This window comes from Gossypium raimondii, chromosome 3 (assembly GCF_025698545.1).
Source record: "Gossypium raimondii isolate GPD5lz chromosome 3, ASM2569854v1, whole genome shotgun sequence".
In the NCBI taxonomy this organism is placed as follows: Eukaryota; Viridiplantae; Streptophyta; class Magnoliopsida; order Malvales; family Malvaceae; genus Gossypium; species Gossypium raimondii.
The window spans coordinates 45106674-45123559 of NC_068567.1; the positions used below are offsets into that span (position 1 = coordinate 45106674).

The following is a 16886-nucleotide window of genomic DNA, read 5'->3' on the forward strand; positions in this document are numbered from 1 at the left end:
AAGATGCTTTACAAGTTCCTGAGTGGAAGGAGGCTATTTTAGAGAAGATGCACGCTCTTGAAAAAACAAGTACATGGGAAACTGTGGAATTACCTGTAGGAAAAAAATAGTGGGTTGTAAATGGGTGTTCACAACCAAATTCAAACCGAATAGATCTTTAGATTGATACAAAGCCCGACTGATGGCTAAAGAGTACATTCAAACATACGAAATAGATTATCTTAAAACATTTGCTCCAATAGCCAAATTAAATTCCATTAGAGTTATTTTATCAATTGTTCTTAATCTTGATTGGTTTTTACAGCGGATAGATGTGAATAATGCTTTCCTAAATGGGAAACTTAAAGAAGTTTATATGGATCCTCCTTCAAGTTTTGAAGAAAAATTTGGAACTCAAGTATGTAAGCTCAAGAAATCTTTGTATGGTCTAAAGTAGTCTCCTCGAGCTTGGCTTGAACGGTTCACTTAAGTTATTAAAAAATAAGGTTACTCACAAGGGCAAGCTGATCACACAATGTTCTATCGACACTCACAAAGAGGTAGAATAACAGTTATTACAGTTTATGTCGATGATATCATTCTTACAAGTGATGATGTGAATGAAATAAGGCATCTCAATGAGCATTTAGCATTGGAGTTTGAGATCAAAGACTTGGGTCATTTGAAATACTTTCTTGGAATGAAAGTTGCTCGATTAAAGAAGGGTCTTGTGGTCTCTCAGAAAAATATGTGATTGATCTTTTAAAAAAGATTGGGATGAGTGGTTGTCACCCAACTGACACACCAATTGATCCAAATGTAAAATTCGAAAATAAAGAAGGTCGATTAGTTGATAAAGGGTACTACCAAAGATTAGTTGATAACTTAATTTACTTATCACATACAAGGCCAGACATAGCTTTTGCAGTGAGCTTAGTGAGTCAATTTATGCACTCCCAAATAGTGGAACATGAAGTAGTATTTCGGATTCTGAGATACTTAAAGAATTCACCTGGAAAAGGTTTATTCTTCAAGAAATCCGAACAAAAAGGAATTGAAGCTTATGCAGATGCAGATTGAGCAGGCTCAATAACAGATAAAAGATATACATCAGGATACTGTACATTTGTTTAGAGAAACCTTGTGACTTGCGGAGCAAAAAACAAAGTGTTGTAGCAAGAAGTAGTGCAGAGGCTTAGTTTAGATCAATGACTCAAGGAATTTGTGAAATGATGTGGTTAAAAAGAATAATGAAAAAGCTGAGGAAACCAATAACTTCACCAATGAAGTTGTTTTGTGATAGCAAAGCTACCATTAGTATTGCTCACAACTCAGTCTAGCATAACAGAACTAAACATGTTGAGATTGATACACTTTATTAAGGAGAATATTGAAGAAGGCCAAGTATGCATGTCATTTGTTCCTTTAAAACAACAGATTGCTGATATACTCACCTAAGGGCTCTCTAAGACAAGTTTTGATTTTCTTGTAAGCAAATTGGGCATGATTAATATATATGCACCAACTTGAAGGAGGGTGTTGAAATATGTGAAACTCATATATTTTGGAGATATATTTTAAATTTATTTAGGTAGATAAATCTTAGAATAAATCATTTGAGATACTCTATTTTATTTTATCTTTTAGTAGTTTATTAGAATAAGGGAATTATTTTTCCAATTAGGTTAGGACTCTTTTTTCTATTTAAGTTGAAAACTTTCAAAAACAATATTGATCTACAAATTAAGTGGTTCTATAAACCGACAGTTTTAACTCTTCTTTTACATTAGTATAGAATAGTAGCCCCATTTTGAAGGGGAAAAAGAAAAGATTAGCACCCAACCACGTCAGGCTCCTAGCTAAGCAAAAAAAAAACCTAGTTTGATATATAAATTTCATGGATGGCTTTTGGCCCAAACCCAGTGATTATACATGCTTGCTGTATCCACACATCTCAAAAAACTTACTTAAATGGAGGATGGATGATTTGAGAATCAGGAGGGATTCTGAGCTATCTTTGGATGCGTAGCAGCATATATTGAAGAGTTAACGTCAGGTTTCAAGTGGGTTAAAAGATGCTGTACATCTGGCCGTAGACTTTCTGCAGCTCTCCCACAAATACTCAACACCTCTGGCCTCGGCTTGCTGTTGGCTTGCACTGGCCCTGCCTGTCCTTCGTAGTGGATGATATGGTGACTGAAACAACATTATGTCAACATCAATGCCACTCATACCTTGCCTACTTTTATTGCCAATATCAAATGAAATCATCAAACCGGGGTTACTTACAGGTAGTCGATCAGATCTGTTATTTCTGATGCTTCCACAGGGACTGGCGGTTGAGTGTTTTTTCCAAATACGTCCACCAGTGTATTCAATAGTAACGATAGAATCTGAAAGATATTTCATGAAAAGTAAGCACAGGACAATCAATCATGCATTGGTTAAATGTCATAAACCTTATATCAGTCATGGTTTCCTCTTTCCCTTTCTTTTTTATGCTAAAAATTCTATATAAAAACTCAAGTTACCATATACCAGACCATGTCAACATCCTATTGCATGTTCTCTTTGGAGCATAAGCGTTGTTTTCTAAAATCATCTTTGCCACGTCATTTTTTCTTTGAAACACCAAAATCAACCTCTTTTAGGTCGATGCCCAAGCGTTTCGACATTTCCAGTTCTTCTAAGACCTTGTGTTTTTCATGCACTCTTATCTGCATGTGCTTCTTTCTCCAATATTCCCCTTTCACATTCTATATACATTTGGTTATCTGATTAGTAATATTATCCTATCTGGCAACATGCCAAACTCCTAACAGCCACTCAATAAGATTAAGTCATAGTCATCTGTATGCTGGAGATGGAACCAATAAGAACTAGACATGAAACAGGTAGATGCAATTAACCGTCATTTACCATCAAAAGAACAAGTTTGCTAACTTATGATCTCCAAAGTGGACAACTGAACATCAGACTCCATATATGACGTGATGTTACTTTCATATTCAAAATAAAATCTCAACAACCAGAAATTCGTTAGGTCTTAGGTAAGCAATGCAGAAGAGTGATAAACAAAAAGGAACTTCCGGCAAAACAAAAAACTATCTCATCTGGAGAAAAGCATTCTATTAGATATAAAATAATTGACTGCTATACCTTGTTAAAAAGATTGTGAGCAGTAACAAGTCTTGGAAGCAAGGGGCCCATTATCCGGAATGCTATTCTCAACATAGCAACCGATGTTACCGGCCGGAGCTGTTGAATAATGACATGTGTTCCCTCTAGCCATTCTTGTGGGAGGTTACTGAAGAAAGAATGAAGTAATGCAACTATATTACCTGATACAACAATGGAATAATCACATTAGAGTGCAAGTCAGCAGACAATATATGTCACTGTTTTGGAACTGGCCCTGGCATTATCAAGAAATCCTAAAACACCCTAAACGCCTTGATAATTCTTCAAAATCCAAAATACTAAATGAACACTTCAAAAAATATATAAGAACCAGCAAAGCAGAATTTGACCCCTTAATAAGCATAAATTAACTTAGCTAGGCAAGGAATCAGTATTATTTTTGCTAGCCTCAATTAGGTCACTCATGAGAAATTCAAGTTAGTTAAACTCCCTAACCTTGAAAACAATTAAATGCTAGATCTTCATCCATATCCTTAGAGGAACTTTTGTATATTCTGCAATTTTAAAAACAGTTTCAGACTTGCATAATTGCAATTCAGCGAATCATGAAATCCTTAAGTCAATTATGGCATATAAAAAACATTAAATTTGGTTCACACTAATATTCTCAATTCAAAGAATAAGAAAAGAAAATAAACATGGAAAGATCAATAAAAATGAGTTCCATAAATGATACAATACCTATGGCCGTAGAGGTATTATCTTGGGAAGCCCATGTTGGATCCAACAAAGCATAGCTAACAGCAGAGTCTAGTTCACTCAGTGATCTCTTCCCATCAGTTAGCCACCAACTCTCTTTAATTATTCGTGAAGCTTCCATGTAAAGCTGTAAGTGAAACTCAGGAGGGAGTTGAGCCAACAACAAACCACAAGCTTGGATAAATAAGCATGAAAGCTGTTGGCAAGTGTAACCACTTCGGGAAACAAAACTAGAGGTGTTGATCCCTGACACTGAAGGAGTCGATCTGCCAGCACTATCTGTACTGCCTCCTGAAGGGGATGTTGGTAAAACTGAACCTTGCACAGCACCACTAGAAGCTCCATGCAATCCATTGCTGGACTGAATCAGAGTTGGTTGTATGTTGACAACAATTTGAATAAGAGATGACACAATCTGAGAAGCAGAAATGGGAAGAGAGAGAATCTCTATAACGGCTGTTTCCAGAACCAGCTGAGTATATGTCCCTGGGTCCTGAATTTGATAGAATGCCTTTTGACCTTCAGAAGCATTCGCTGGCCCAGACTGAGGTGTTGCAGGGGTTTTATTATGAGGACCACGCACTGAATTATTAGAAGCATCTCCCATTGATCCAGTTCTTGAGTTACTGTTTAATGGGGGTATGACATTATTCACTAGAGCCAATAAAAGAGTTGCAAAATATTCTGGTGGGGGACATATTGCAGGATTTGATGAACTAATGTGCTGAGGGAACGACTCAGAAAAAGGAATCTGAAGCATATTTTAAGCCAATAAGTTTCAACAAGAGAAAGGTATGAGAAAAACAAGTTTAATTGAGATGAGCAGGGAACAAGAAGTGTACTACCTTGCTGAGATCTAGTACATTCAATATTCGAACAATTAACTTTCCAGGTAGATGACCATAGAAATATGCAAGAATGTCACGAACAAATGTAAACCTCAAAGGGTGGTAAGCTAAAAATAGAGAATACATGCCCAACATCCTGTCAGCAGATTCTATAGCATCATTCTCAATAAGTCTGTAAACAACTAAGGGAATGACTGGAAGCAGACGTGCCACAATATCATCGAAGAATGTAGGATACCTGTTGTCAACAATAATGATAAATATAAATAATTGACAAAACACAAAACGTATAGCTCATACTCTACTAAGAATCTATCCCAACATGGCAAATAGCATATTTTACTCCAAACCAAATATATCAATTTAACTACAGAGCTCTACTATCACTGGATAAATTAAATTTCAGCTTTAATTGGAGTGTTCAATTAAACAAAAAAATCACCTCTCCTTCCATGAGAGATGATTGCCAAGGGCATTTTGCAAGTCACTGCGCTTAAATATTCCAGTGTAAAGCCAATGCTCAGGGGGGCCACGATTCATACAGTATAATTTCACCCTTTGTTGAAGCTCTTGCCTGTCAAGTAAGCTTATCTGCAAGTTTTAATTGAATTATCTGAACATTAACGCAGATACAAATCTCAATAACAAGTTAACAGTGTACCTTAAAACAGAAGTAGTAGGCATTTTCTGCATTAAACTTCATAAATTCTAGATAAACTCAAACAAGACAATAATTAAGTTTTTCAAGAATATCCAAGATGATATCAAACGAAGAATCAGCAAGGTATAGAAGAGCAAGAAAATAAAATAAGAATCAAAGACAGAAGATAAAAGAAAAATACATTTAAGTAAGCAAAGTGCTACTAGAACTTCATGTGTTCATGATAATCTAACTAAATATCATTTTTGAGGACAACAAAGGAACCTATATTAGGCAAATTGTTATGCACAACAACGATTTTAGAGAAGAATATGTAAGAACAAAAGTTTAGCGAGAATAGTAGAAAAATATTTCAGAGGAGCATACCACAATACGCAGCGCATGGGGATCATCGTCACGGTCAATGAGTGCTAGAAGCAATATATCCAAAGGAATCAGCTCATGGGTCCAAACAAAAAAGGCCAGGTTTGCACAAGTTTTCAGTAAAAGGTCCTGAAAAGGGCAAACAAGATGAAATGCTTAACAAAGGCGACAATTTAGTTAATGAATCTACAGAGAAGATGGCTACAACCTGCAAGGAATGCCCATGCTGCAGCTCTATGTGAATGTGATGAAGTAATACATCCACCATTGTATAGATATTGGATGTCACCTCTTCAGGTGAAAATTCTCTCAATACCCGTGCCTGACTCAATATTTGCAAAAGATGATGATCTTTAACATTATAATCAAATATTTAGGAAAAAAGGGAGCATAGTAGCTATCAGAAAAGTCACAACATGATTCCATTCAAGTGATCTTTCCAGAAAAGACGAGATAAACATACCAAGTTTCCACTGTTAATGTTTTCAGGATGCCCTTGCATCAATATCCATGCACCAGCACACAGATATTGGCGGTGTTGAGGGAAACTGCGATTGAGATAGGTCATGACATAATTTGGTTCGGTGGATGATGAAAGAAGTTGTGTGCATTGGTTAATCACTGTTGTTTCTGACTGTAAAAAAGTAAGAACATGTTCCACCATTAGCTGCTGCAAGAAATCTAGGCAAGCAAGAAACAATGAGGATAACAAGAGGCAAACAACTATTATTAATAATAAAACCATGCATTGAAATTTGAAACAATACATAAAATTTCAACAGAGTGATTAACTGCACAGAAGAAGAAAAATTTCAGGTTCCTTTAAATTCATGAGAAACATGTATATATCAGTGTCCCCACGTCTAATATAATCTATTCACTCTCAAAGTATGATTGGAAATAAGCACTCAGCAATAAAATTAAATAAATATAGCTCCAAAGAATATTTTCTCATCATGTTAGATTTCTCCTTTTTATCTAACAAACCCTTTCATGAAAATTCACTAGACATCTGAAGCTTGAGGCATTAACTATTTCTTCCTTTTTCTTCTTACACTCATCTTGCATATTTGGTAAGCAATGCCCTGTGTTTTTTATTGGGATCATTTATCCCACAGGAGATACCAAATAAAATTAGAATAAGGAAAAGGAATTTTGATTCTTTTTTTATAGAAACATCAGTTGAACCTGTTGCCATTCTTGAATTGCAAGTCCTCTTTTGTCTGTCCGTGTCATTAAGAGATCTCGAAGAATAGAGGGAAAATAACATAGTGTTTTCTCTGACCATCTATGCTGGCTAGTTGCCAATATCTGTTCCAACATAGTTTGAAGGTAAAGTAGGTGATCAGCATCTGCAATTCCGCGAGTTTTAATGGTGATGGCAAGAGTGATTATAGTTATCCGATTTAAAGTTTCTGTGAATTCAGTGGGCCCCTGCAAAAGTCAGTTTCAAAATTTTACCTAAATTAAGCAAGGGAAAAGAGAGAACAAAAAAATTTGTTGGAGATAGCTGTTTTTACCTTCCCTTCCCTTTTCACCGAGAAAAAGTCTCTCAAAGACAAAATCAGATTTATGCACAAATTCTCTGCCAATCTAAATACACGGTGATCCCCCCGTTTTCCTTTTAAAGCAGAAATTATTTTTGTAACATCATACATCAGAGGTTTGCATTTTCCTTGGTACCTATAAAAATAGATTGCAAATCTAATATGATATCATCAAATTGCAAATAAGAAAGATCAAATCCCTAGGCTTTCAAGCTGCCAAAGTCGTAAGAGTGAGGCTAATCTTGAGCATTTATAACAACATATTAAGTAGTGCCAGAAGTATAAGAGTAATAAAAAAGTAAACAAGGGCAAAGGGCACAGAAATCCTCAGGAATCAGAAAGCTCAATCTGAAACTGCAAATTCCATTCTAAACACTATCACATGCTATGACCAGCAGAAGAGAGAGGAGTATCTTGGCTGAATAAACCATGCAGAAGATCACCTGTACAGTGGAAGCAGACGATAGTTGACAATTTCAAGCACCAGAAGTGTCACCGCAGGCTTGCTCAATAAAGAAGCATTCCTCTGTGCCAAATGCTGCAAAGAAGGCATTTTAAAGAAATCCTATTATTCTATTAGCAAGTGACAATATATTTTTGTAAATACATAAAAAGAGAATAAGGAAATCAGACTTTAGCTTTGGTCTAAATTGAAAAAATCAGCAGTCAGACAACAACTAAGCCTTCTCCCACTACATGGAGTCATCTATTGATCATAAATCATCATTGGCTCTTATATAAGTTGCCAATGGATGGTTACAATGGGTTTGGAAAGAAATTTCCAAAGTGCAATTTTCTAAATTAAATGATTTAATAAAGGGTGAATTGTTACATTTAGTCAGTTAGTTGGTTTGGATGAAAAGTAGCATGATCTTGAACAGATGTCAGGAAATCTGAAAAACAAATATTATATTGACAGATAAAGTCATTATAAGTCAAAATTTGTTTTTCCAAATTAGTAGGATGATTGACTTACTTTCAGCCAGTAGCAAGAATGAGGTTACAAGTATATTGAAAGTGGCAATTACTTCTTAAGACTTCCATTAAAAATGAGATGGAATAACTTTTCCAATGGACAAAATTTATACCACAAATCTCGAAAACTGCATGACACTATTCCTTTACTAAGAAATCTTCTAAAAGATAAGAAATAATAACATTAGAAGGGAAGCAAGTTACACTGAAGTGCGAACGAAATAACGAATGAGGTGCAATGAGCAACAATCTGGTGTATGTTTCAACCATAGCAATACTAGGAACAACCTGCGTCAAAAGAATCAATACCAAGCATTAGAAACAGTTTGAAAATCAGTAGTGATCCAACTGTCAAAGACCAAATAAAAATTAATTAAGCCTACAAGAAAATAGTGGTCAATTTATAAATTAGATTACATTACTCTATTCAGGATAATACCTGCCCAGCAAATAAAGATTCTTCCATTTGAAAGACCAACTTCAAATAAAGATTCATTGAAAAGCCAGATAACAGTGAAATAGGCAATGGACTAACTTCCCGCATCACCATGAATCTCTCATTGGGCTGTACATTCGCTCCAGGTAACAACTCTGTAACTCCACCAGAAGATAACCAATTCATGACCGTTTCACAAGCTGGCTGCGCCATCGTGTAGGAGACAACCCAAAACATCCCAATTGATTTATCATCCATACTCATATAATCCATCATGCGTTCCCCTAAAAACAATTAGAACATTTTAAAACTGTAAAAACTTGAGCTATACATTATGGTTCATTCAAACAGTATGAAGCAGGTTTTGATGAATTTTACAAGCAGTTAGAAGATCAGACATGTCAATGGAATTTGACCATGTTAATGATAACGGGGTTGTAGGTTGTAACAGTGAAAAAGAAATACAAGCAATAAACTCTGCACATAGGACACAATTGTATTTAGCTTCTCCATGAAACTAGCTATAATGGCTGCATATTAAATTTATTCAATCTATGATATCACATGCATGATATGTACCTTTGCTCACTTGTCTCCACCACTCATCTATTTGCTTCCCTTTCTGCAACTGTTCATTATTCAAGTAGTCTCTGGTTGATGTATTCAGTGACCAAATGCGTAAGTTTTGACAACTGCTAATAAAATCAAGCAGGATGCTTTGGGGATTATTAGGATCAGAGCTCCTATCTTCTCTGTGAAATGATAGAATCTTCCTTGTTGTCTCCACCTACCAGCAGAATTGCAAGGCCTAAGTTGAAGCAATTGATTCATCTAATTACTCAATCACTAACGATAGGAAAAAATAACTAAAACATGAGACACTCCAAAAAATAATAATAACATAAACGCAACACGAATATACAAATGTCTCCAAACCTATTTAATACAAATTAAATGTGTTAAATTTTATATAAATAAAAAATAACATAAACACAACACGAATATACAAATGTCTCCAAACCTATTTAATACAAATTAAATGTGTTAAATTTTATATAAATAAAAAATACCTTAACCACGATTATAACACGACAAAATACACAACAGAACATGAAAACATGAATTACCAGATCTACTAATAAGTAGTGGGCACAGAAAATCATAATCCTTAGAATGAAAGATGCACATATTTTGTGAGACTATGACTAAGTATCTCCTAATATTTGAACAAGACCTAAAAGTTCATCAAGTTGTACCAAATTGAACAGAAGAAAGGCAATGAAAATTTCCATTTAGAAGCAACCTTTCTAGAATCAGTATTCAAAGCTGTCATGACATGCTCAACTCGAATGATTTGTGCAAGAAGCCAGGTAACATGATTTGTATTAAGAATGTGGTGATCACTTGCTGAAAGGCGTGAACCCAGCTTATCAATAAAATCAACAAAATCTATACATCCACTTTTCATAAGAAAGAAGAATATATCTGAGAAGACAAGCCACTCCTGCCAGCAATTTATTTCTGCAATTAGATAAAAACCAAATGTGAAAAAATCAGGAAAATTGAAATTCAACTGCTTCATATTCCCACAGCTATTTTGGAAACTAGCAATACTAGGAATGCTAATGGAAAGATAATGATTAATGACTTTTTAAATTGAGAAACCAAAAGAACAAAAAGTAAATGAATAAAGAGAAGAAATCATTGCCTGAATTTGTCAACTTCAAAAGCTCAACAATTCTATCAATTGTTCCCTCGCAAATCATATCACATGTAAAAACAGCACCAGGAGTAGGCACTGAACCTCGATAAAAAGGTGCCACAACAAGCACACGCTTCCACCAATCAGGAGAAGGAGTAGAGCGTATAGCATGCCTTATACAACGTAAGGCTCTCTCCCAGTCCAAACTACCCCTCTGGATAGAAGCTGCAAGATCCTACATAAATATAAGCAACTATTAATACATTCTTAGTAAATAGCAACCCAATATTAGCAAGTATGGTTCTCTCCCCCAAAAAAAAAAAAATTCACGCACAACACGTTTACAAATCATATGTAAAGAGGAAAAAAAAAAAAAAGAAAACTTATGTATAACATATACACATACACGGGTACACATACACATAACCACATTAGCTGATAAATATATTTGTTGATTGCCACAAAACTGCTATAAGCATACATGCACAAAAATGTTTTCTTTTCTTAACTGGGAGCTGAACTTATCAAATAGAAGCAAACTAGAAGGTTATGGAAAAATTGACAGCCTCTCCCCATTTGTGGAAGAGGTTTAACTCAAGACAGGAATGGCACATTTTAAAATGTACCCTTCAGCTAGATAAAGAAACTCAACAATTCATACCTAAGAATGATTCATAAAAGAGGGCAAAGAATGATGCAAACAGACACCAAGAGAAACCGATTAGAAGGCCTCAAATCAAATAATTTCAAGAAGGATTTAATGAAAAATAACATCAAAATAAAACTTAAGAGATTCCTTAAAAAGGGTTCATAATAAACCAGCTGACCTATATGATGATAGGTCATAAATGGCATTTCTTAAAGCAACATTGTGGAATTCTGAACTCTGATAATAAAACAGGAGGAATACAGGTTTGCCAAGGTATTTTATTCTCTCCTCCCCCTTCCCACCAAATCTACTCTCCACTAGGATAATATATCAGAAAGGTTGGCTCTTGGCTGTTCGAATGTCTGCCTCGCAGAAGTAGGGTATCTGAAGAAGATTTTCTCTCTTAGCTGGCCCTACAACCTACTAAGACAGCAGATGCAGGAGCTTCATAAACCTCCTCCTTTCTTTTGTGCTAGCACTTTCCGTGGGTGAGTCAGAATTCACTAGAAGCAAGTAAAAGCTCAGAGGCTCCTACCCAATAAGTCAATGGAAGAACTGAGTTATGGCTCTAAGAATATACCATTGCAATCAAAAGAGTAGATTAAAAAGAACCTCCAAGACATACATTGAATCACACTATTACTTGACAAACAATTGTATTATAGACAACTATCTTTTTAACAAAAGCTGCCAAAAGCTAGGTTACTCAAACTTAGGGGATGATGTCAGGTATCTGTCTGTCTGACATGGGTATATTCAATTTTTTCTGTGTTTTTCAATATATTTTGAGGATAGTATCTGCACATCCATGTTTGTTGGACACTGGTGTCAAACACAGATACTTCAAGGAAAATGAAGATTCAGAGCAACTTAGACCAAAAGAAACTAAAGTAAGCTTGATGAAAGCATATGTACTTTAGTTGTATGATAAGTTTAAAATGGTCATACCTCTCCATGAAGTGGTTCTCCAAGCACACTTGGATATGTAATTGGTGAATACCGCAAGTTTGCCACACCTTCAACAGAAACGTTAGGAGTTGTCTGTGACAATATCCGATGAGTTCCAAATGTGGGGCAGTGAAGGTGTTGGTCTAACATTTGCATATGCATAGCCATCATATCTCTCCTCCTATGTATTTCCAAGATAAGCGTAAACAATGCTTCATCGTCTGGGATATTTTCTATAAACTGCAATCCGCTTCGGAGTAATTCATAGAAGGGCACTCTGCATTTATCTTCCTCAACCAACAACCAAATTACATCCAAACAACAGTGCAGCCATTCAATTAGAGCCTTCTCCAGTCTCCAGGACTTTCCATCACATTCTTCATTCCCATGTTGCCTTTGATCCCAATTAACCAACCAATTCAGCATATGGTGGAAAATTTCAGCTTGAGTCACCGGTTTCAAATTACATTCAAGCCCAGTTAAAATCATCTTGCAGCATAGCTGACGTAAATTGCTTATAGCATTATCTCTGATAGATGAATCCATCCTAGTTGTAGATGGTTGACCATTGCAGGCAATATCAGATAATTTTACGGGGGACAAAGTAGCACCCGAAGAAGGTTCAATTGTAGATTGTGCTGGAGACCCAATAACATGAACTGAAGTTAACGTAGATGCAGCATTCGCAGACTGAAAATTAGAAGCGTTAGCAATTACACTAGTAGATGGCAGCATCCCGGATTGTGATACACTTGATGAAACAGAAGGTACTCCCTGACTCCCTTGACTTACTGGCCCTTCCGCAGAGGCAACTGAAGAAAGAAGGGATGGCAAAAAGGTATCCCAATTAACGTAGCCTATACTACATAAGCTACGTAAAGCAAAAAGAAGAAACTCTGCCCGAGGTGCATGACTACAGCACTGAATAACCAAAGATATTAGAACAGATTCTGTCACAGACTGCAACTGATCTTGGTCCTGACAAGAACGGCACAGAATCAATAGAAAAAATATAGTTTAGAACCAACAACTCATAACAGATAATGACATATTAATTGAGTTGCCATTTGATTGCTACCGGTAGTACTTGCTTTCTGCCTCAACATTTTGGATACAAAAATTGCAGGGTTCCAAAGAGAACTCTTTAAGATTACTATGTATCGTAATATCTTCACCCAATACACTAAAATTGATGAAAAAAATTTGTCAACTAGAGCATTTAGTACAACATTATTAGCTTACTGAGTACTAGTTTAGGTAGCAATATGCTGCTGAAAACTCCTGGAGAATATGGGCTCAGAATGGACTTGGATGCGTAATATCATCATTACGTGAGTATAATTAGACATTTGGGGTAGGTAGATTAGAAAATGTACAAAAGAATTACAACGTTTTTACTGTAAAATTGTAAATAATATATTGATAGACCTTAAAGAGTGCACTAATGGAGCTTGTTAGGATAATCCATAAAATAATTATGTTATAATTGGCCTCGGAATTTTCTCTTTGGTTAAAATTACCTTTTTAGAATCAGCTTTTTCTCTACAGCAAGTAGGAAATGCAACAAGCAGACAGCTTAAAAATAAAAACCAAACAAAAAATGCTTACAGAATGGGATAAACTTACACCAAACTGAGTCTGAAGTTGCTCAAAATCTAGGAGGAACTGCTCGTTTCGAGGAGGAAGCTCTCTATTAAGAGCGAGCACACGCTTTTGGGTTTTGTTCCTGAAAATTTTTAACTTAATTTTTCTTTTAAGCAAGAAATTAAACCCTCAATCAAAATTCGGGGAAAAAATAACTTACGGTGGTTCTCGAACAGAATCATCAGCTTTTTGGCGGCTATTTCTCTGCAAACAAAATTGAAAGAAAAAAAGAATAACTATGTTTCGGAGAAGAAAGTTATACAAGAATATGAAAAAGTTGATGAAAAAGAAATTACTACTCCTAAGTAAAGATTGAAGAGATCGGTAATGGCGGCTCGGGCAGGGTGGAACTGGTAGGTTCGGGAATTTGCAGCTGCTGCCACTGATCTCTGAGTTTGATCCATGTTTTCTTTTTCCTCTGTCTTCGAATAGCTAGGTTTTTTTTTAAAAAACTCCGGTAATACTAATTTTACAACTCTGTCAGACCAACTGATTCACTCGTACAAGACGAGCCATGAAAGTCGAGGAGATTCGTCAAACTATACGACTAACCCGTTCGGGTAAATGAAACGGGTACTCGGGTTGGCTACCGATTTCTTTATCAAATTGTTTTAGGTAAATTATTTTCAAGGTTATTAAACTATTAGTAAGTTTTCGTTTTGGTAATTTAATTTTATAAAATTATAAAATAGTCACTGAACTATTTGAAAGTTTTTATTTAAGTCACTAGATTAAGTATTTGTTAAAAGAAAAAGTTCGGTTACTAAGCTCTAAAAGACGATTTAACGACTGATATGGTGGATCAATATCTATCGACGAGTAGAAAAACATACCTTAGATCTAGGTTGATCAAACTATCAGTATTGGAGATCAGAGAAGAAAGTTATGAGGATTTTGATTTGTAAATTCATGACATTTAAAACTACTTCATGAAAAAAAGTGAATTGTAAAAAAATGAGAAGGCGAATGAAAGCTTTCAATTCGTGTAAGTGATGCGAGCAAAGAAGGCCATACAACAATGAGTTTAATAGCCCAGTGACTTAAATGGAAACTTTCGAATAGTTTAGTAACCATTTTGTAACTTTTTGAAGTTAGGTGCCCAAAATATAAAATTACTAATAATTAAGTGAGTTTGAATGTAATTTACCCATTCTTTTATTAGTGCTCAGGCTATGGGTAAATTACAAATTTATTCAAAGTATTGTAATTTAGTCATTTTTAGTCACTATACTTTTTAAATTTTGAAATTTCCATCATGACCAAACGATGGCCGTTAAATTTTCTAAGTTAAATTTTGCCATTTTCAAAATTTTATGTGGGAAAAATATTTTATATATATGATGTCACATTAATTTATTATTTTCATATAATACTCTCAAAAGTCACATCATTTTAATTAAAGAATTTAACTTTGCTTGAGGCAAAACTAAAATCTCAAATTTTGAGAAGTATATAGACAATAAAGGATTAAATTAGAGAATAAGTAATAAATCAACAACTTATGCAAAGGATAGGATTAATAATAAAATTTGGCCAAACAAATTTAATCGCTACTATTTATATCATAATTTAAATTTATTCAAAAGTATAAAAATTAAAATTAATTAATTTAAAAATACAAAAATTAAAAATAAATTTTAATTAATATAGTTAACCATTACAAAACATAATCAAACGAATGTCTAAACATTAAAATTTAAATTAGAATAAATTATAAATTAAAAATGCTATAACTTGAAATTTAAAAAGCTTAATCTTGGAATTAAGCCAAAGCTTTGGTTTTTCTTTTTATTAACTCAAAATCCATATGTAAGTTTTGCTCATACAACTAACTAAGCAATTATACTAGGGAGTGGATGATTGAAATCTAGATATCGTATCGATTAATTTAAAACATATACGAATTTATCATTACTTTAGTAATTTGTGAATTATAAATTGAAAAAAAAGATTTACTGTGAAGTATTTAATTTTGAAAAAAATCTACATAGAGATCAATATATTTATTTCATTTTAAAATGATGTAAAATAATTAAAATTCAATATTTTAAAACATGTTAAAGATTAAATTGATGAATTTTTTCATGTTTTAATATTTTAATTTTTTACCTTATTGCTATTTATAATTTTATTTGTTTGTTCCAAAATTAAATGTATAAAATCTAAATTTAATTTGTAGCATTTGACTAGAAAATTTCTTTTGATGAACTAGTGTGAAATTTTCCATATACTTAGAAATACAAAGATTTATTCTCTCTTGCCAGTGCAAATAGAATGCATGTTCTTATATCGCTAACTAATAGGATCTGATCCAAAGAAAGTCTAAAGCTTACGAGTCCTTCGACATCCAACTTGTCCAAGTGTCGGTTAAAAAACCTAGTCGTGTTTAAAAACACTTTTGACATGAAAAATATTTTTGAAGTAAAAAATATGCTAAATAAACAATCTTTGAAGGAAATTTTTGGCTCTTCAAATGTTTTTTTCCTCAAACGGAGACGTTAAAATTTTTAGCTTTTCTCTCTCAAAAGCACTTTTGACAATTTAATTATGTTTTCACTCCTCTAACACATGTTCCTTTCCCTTTTCTGGTTAATTGCTTAACAAATATTTAAAATTTATTTTTTATATATTAAAATATTAACAACAAACTATAATAAATTATTTTCTATATTCTTATTAAAATATTATAATATTAACTAATTTGAACATTATTTAAATGCTTATTTGTTACTTTATAACATCATGTCTAAAATGAACATTTTATTTTTCAAAAAGACTTTTTGATAGCAATACTAAACACTTAAATTTAAATCAAACTTTTCAAAATCATTTTTCCAAAACACTTTTTAAAAACACTTCTCAATAGCAATGCTAAGCTAGCCCCAAACAATCTGAAACACCCCTTACCCGAGACCATTGCCGGAGTCGAGCATGAGGCGTTACTTGACTTAACTTAAAAGTTCGGGGCATAAAAATTTACTTTTAAAAGTTATTTCACTGTTCATAATAAGGCTGTCCACCTGCACAGCAGTTACTAAATTAATTATAACTCGAGCTACGAAACTCAAAATTTAGATCCGTAAATTTTCCCTGAAACTAGACTCATATATATTTTTACCATAAATTTTTAATAATTTTTGGTTCAGCCAATTAGTACAGTTAATTAGTTAAAGTCTCCCCTATTTCACTGATCGACTGTCCTGACCTCTTGTCACTAAAATTCAATTATCTCAC

The 16886-nt window shown here is 34.1% G+C and overlaps 1 protein-coding gene across 3 annotated transcripts; it reads right to left on the minus strand.

The window, feature by feature from the left end:
* Positions 1 to 1710: 1710 nt before the first annotated feature.
* On the minus strand, positions 1711 to 14160 carry LOC105794394 (mediator of RNA polymerase II transcription subunit 23). Of its 3 annotated transcripts, none has more exons than XM_012623554.2 (21): positions 13952 to 14156; positions 13813 to 13856; positions 13635 to 13734; positions 12009 to 12986; positions 10418 to 10646; positions 10013 to 10230; positions 9289 to 9496; positions 8713 to 8993; positions 8478 to 8561; positions 7742 to 7836; positions 7272 to 7434; positions 6940 to 7185; positions 6215 to 6385; positions 5960 to 6073; positions 5755 to 5880; positions 5170 to 5318; positions 4725 to 4965; positions 3862 to 4630; positions 3139 to 3320; positions 2269 to 2372; positions 1711 to 2175 (listed from the first exon to the last, which is right to left on the minus strand). In XM_012623554.2, the coding sequence occupies exons 1-21, from the start codon at positions 14054 to 14056 to the stop codon at positions 1974 to 1976; spliced, it is 4809 nt and encodes a 1602-aa protein (XP_012479008.1). In that variant the 5' UTR covers positions 14057 to 14156; the 3' UTR covers positions 1711 to 1973. The 3 variants fall into 3 exon arrangements, with proteins under 3 accessions (XP_012479008.1, XP_012479007.1, XP_052484363.1); XM_012623553.2 differs by having other exon boundaries at positions 13949 to 14156; XM_052628403.1 differs by lacking the exons at positions 1711 to 2175; positions 2269 to 2372 and adding an exon at positions 3616 to 3674 and having other exon boundaries at positions 3175 to 3320; positions 13949 to 14160.
* Positions 14161 to 16886: the final 2726 nt, after the last annotated feature.

Excerpts from the sequence above, each read along its gene's own strand:
- LOC105794394 (XM_012623553.2), bottom strand. The coding sequence starts at position 14,056 with ATGGATCAAACTCAGAGATCAGTGGCAGCAGCTGCAAATTCCCGAACC. Across the intron at positions 7,435-7,741 it reads CGTCTGCTTCCACTGTACAG|GTACCAAGGAAAATGCAAAC; the intron begins GTGATCTTCTGC and ends CTATTTTTATAG. Across the intron at positions 4,966-5,169 it reads CATCTCTCATGGAAGGAGAG|GTATCCTACATTCTTCGATG; the intron begins GTGATTTTTTTG and ends TGTTGACAACAG.